This window comes from Uranotaenia lowii, chromosome 3, assembly GCF_029784155.1.
Source record: "Uranotaenia lowii strain MFRU-FL chromosome 3, ASM2978415v1, whole genome shotgun sequence".
NCBI classification, from domain to species: domain Eukaryota; kingdom Metazoa; phylum Arthropoda; class Insecta; order Diptera; family Culicidae; genus Uranotaenia; species Uranotaenia lowii.
This window is the reverse complement of record NC_073693.1, coordinates 40,368,113-40,371,976: the sequence shown is the minus strand read 5'-3', so window position 1 is coordinate 40,371,976 and position 3,864 is coordinate 40,368,113. Positions and strand designations below refer to the sequence as shown.

General features: G+C 35.2%; 1 protein-coding gene across 1 annotated transcript; it reads left to right on the top strand.

Annotated features, from left to right (window-relative positions):
* Positions 1-2,873: 2,873 nt before the first annotated feature.
* On the top strand, positions 2,874-3,864 carry LOC129757177 (arylalkylamine N-acetyltransferase-like 2). Its single transcript, XM_055754310.1, has one exon. The coding sequence runs from the start codon at positions 2,933-2,935 to the stop codon at positions 3,707-3,709; it is 777 nt and encodes a 258-aa protein (XP_055610285.1). The 5' UTR covers positions 2,874-2,932; the 3' UTR covers positions 3,710-3,864.

Here is a 3,864-nt window from a genome sequence, read left to right as displayed (position 1 = left end):
GACAAATGGACCTGGCATCTGCCAATTTCTCTTTAAAACTCTAGGCAAGCCCCGAGTAGAACGGCAAACTGGAATGCTAATGAGAGGTTAAACGCTCCTCCATGAGTGTCCAGAAAAAGCAAGCAAGATTTTTTACTTTAAACTCAATTTTCAAATTTTGATGATTGAGTAAGGTTATTCATGAGTAACAAACTTGACTTAGAACTAATGCCAAAACCTTATAAACAAATCCCAGGTTCAGAATTCTGCCACAGTTTTTCAAAAATTTTCCACTTGTGGATTCAAACTCAGTTCTTTATTTTGAATTTTAAATGAGCTGAAATTTATTCCGGAAATTCTGGTTACATGCTGTCAAAATAATTGTATTTCTGTTTTGAGTTTTTGGATTCTTTGTCTAGTTTAAGATAATTTTTCTGAAATTCGAACAATCATTTTTAAAAGATATTTAGATAGTGATTTGAAATCCTGGTTCAAATATTGTATTGCATTTCATACAAAATTTGATCCGAAAATTTCAAATTGCATATGCATTTTCAAAATTTTAATGATTATTTTCAGAATTTGAAAAAAAAGAACATTAGAAACAACCCTGAATATTTGTATCGTTTTTAGATTCGAAATTCTGGAACTTAGTTCTTATGCGAAATTCAGGTATAGCCAAGCTTCAAAATCTCGATCCAGAACTGAAAACTCGGATCCAGATCTCCATTCTAAATTCATGTGTAAATTTAGATTCACAAGTCGGATAAAGATAAATGGAAATAATGTTTGAACCCCAAAATATCAAAATTTTAATTATAGATTCATGGTTGAGGGCTCTGAAAAATATTTCACATCTTGGTTCATTATTTAACTATGATTTGGAATTAAGATTTCGAAAAACGTATTGAAATTCGGAAACTGATTCAAATTCAGTTTTTGAATGCGGGGTCAGAATTCAGATTTAGGATTGATATCAAAATTTTATGTTTCAATTCAGATGGTAAATAAGTCTAACAATCAATATTAAAATATCAACATGACAATTCCATTCAGGAATTCAAACGTCAAGAGATCGCAAACTTATAATAATGATTGGTAACGTAATTTCGAAATCTCAGCTGAAGATCACAAATATTTTGCATCTGCAAATTTTTATTTTATTTGGAAGTTTGTTTTATGAAAACAAAAACTGATTTCAATTCATGAAAAACCATCCGCAGGATTTGTGTTTTGGAAGTGATTTTAAATGAAGAATATTTGCTGAAACATGCAATCATGTGAAAAAATCAGCAGGGAATTTCACCAAAAAAAATTATCTCGGTGTTTATTTTGTTTTAAATCTCAGTTTTTCAGATATTAAAATTTAGAACTAAGATTTTGAATTTGGATTTGCAAGAATAAAACATGAATAGCCAAATTTTTATATTCTACTTTTACTTTTGAAAATTTTATATTAATACCATCGATGTTGAATCGAAATGGAAGATTAATTCTAATAAGATTTTGGAATTTTCAGCTGATCAATTTTTATAGAGAGCATAAAAGTGATTACGAGTGCTTTAAATATACAATTCTATGAAGGTTGCGTTGTTTGATAACCAAACAGAGGCTGTCTAAGAAATATTTCGAAGAACTTTGATTTTCCTGTGTTTGTGTTCAATTGATTCAAAAATCTACAAAAGCTTTGGAAATATAGAATCTGATGATAATTTGAATTTTGTTAATTCTCGATCATAAAATTAGTAAAAAGCAACAAAAAAATTAAACTAGGCTTCTAAAAATGCTTTTTTGCAATTTGGCCGTTTCTGCGTGTTCCTATAGCAGATGAAATTTTAAAATTCTTTTCTGGATCTTTGAAAATCTGTAAGCTACAGAGGTAGCAAGATTGAATTATTTTTAAATAAATAATAATTGCTTCAGCACGATTTTATAATAATTTATTCAAAAATATATAAAACATATAAAACATAACTAAAGAGCCGCAGCTTTACATCTAAAGAGCCGCATGCGGCTCGCGAGCCGCAGGTTGCCGACCTATGGGCTAGGGTCTTTGTCCAAGCTCTCTTGTCTCGTCTACAAGATCGTTTAACTGCCTTTTCCAGCTCCGCATACACTCTTCGAAAAATGTACAGAAATTGAACAAAATAAAAACTTTGAAGCTTGTTTTCTCGAAGAAAAAACCTTTAAGCATCACTATACCCCCTTTTGTAATGAGTGGTTCACTTGAAATCTGAAACCTGATGATTGATAACACGTGGCTGATTTAAAAATAAAAAAGAAAACATCTTGTGCATAGCGGGGTCCAAAATTTATTCATCTAGAATATAGATACCTACCTGAATTATTTTTAATTACACTGGTATGTCTAGACTACTGACAACCGTTTTCCCTGGAATCCGTAACAGTACGCATCTATCGTGACATTCTGTCCAGTCAATTGCATTGAATTAGATTAATTTAAAAAAAAACGGATATTATGACAAATTGCTGCATTTCAGAAAAAAAACTACTACAAACATTAAGTTGTTTGTTACAGCCAGTCTTGTGTGTAAATTAATATTTGGTTACCTAACTTAATCATCGAGCAATCCAGCTAGACAGTATTCAAGTTCCTAGCGACCTCACAATCATTTCAAACAAAACGCGTCACAGTTCAGAAAACCCCTGAGTGATTCACTAACACGCGCGGAGAAAACGCGCGTTCTTTTTCGCGTTTTCGCGTTGGTAAAGGCAATTCCCAGCACAGATCAATGGCGGCCAGAATACAGATTAGAACAAACGGGTAACGGTTATCTCATATATACCTATGTACCTGGAAAAAGATGACAATCGTTGAGGGTGTGTATATATCTAGGGAAGGGAATGCGAGATTCACCTCAGTTCTTCAGGATTATTCAATCCGACACGCGGTAACTCTTAAGAGTTTTGTTCAAAGTGATTTAATTTCAAAATGATCAGTTCAAAACTATCTCGAGGATTGATTCAGGCGGGCAAAATTGCCGTTGCCCCTCAAAGTGTAGCACTAATCCACAGTGAAGCTATTTTGAAACCTCATCAGAAAACGTTACTGGAACCGTCCATCGTCAAAGGGCTTCTGTATCGTGTGGCCAACGAAGCAGATCGCGAACTCGTACGGGATGGCCTGAACAAATATTTCTATCCGGAAGATCCAGTCACATCAACGCATTACTCTGGAAAGGAACCTACTACAGATGATACCGAGGGCACCTTGGAGATGGTTAATTCCGGATGCATGATTCTGGCCATGGATGAGCAGAGCGGACGTTTGGCTGGATTCTCGGGATCAACAATCGTGTCCCCGGACGAACCGCAGAAACTCCTCGAGAAAGCCTCCATAGCACAAACCAAAAAGTACGGGGACGTTCTCCGATTAACGGCCCACTTGACAGCCAAAACTAGAGTCTGCGAGCGATTTGGCGTGGATCAGGCCTACCATCTGGATATGGTTGGAGTGAATCCGAACTTCCGAGGGAAATCTATCGGAGAAATTCTACAGGAGAAACATATGGAACTTGCTTGTGCCAAAGGACTGAGAGTGTTGAGTGCTTACGTTACCGGACCTTACTCGGCCCGGATTTGCGAGCGACTTGGCATGCAATGTGTCTACACACTTCCGTATCGGGACTACAGGGATGAGTCCGGCCGGGTTGTATTCCGCGGAACGGAACTTTATACCGTGCTAAAGTGCTTTGTGATGAAAATTTGAAGATAATTTTTCGTGGATGAAAAATTTATACTTCTCAACGACTCAACGACTGTCATGTTAAATTTTATTGTGTAATTTGCCAAACCATACCGAGATTTTCATGTGTATTTTTTATATGTTAATAAGTGATATAGCGTATTAAGATTTTTATAAAT

Excerpts from the sequence above, each read along its gene's own strand:
- LOC129757177 (XM_055754310.1), top strand. The coding sequence starts at position 2,933 with ATGATCAGTTCAAAACTATCTCGAGGATTGATTCAGGCGGGCAAAATT.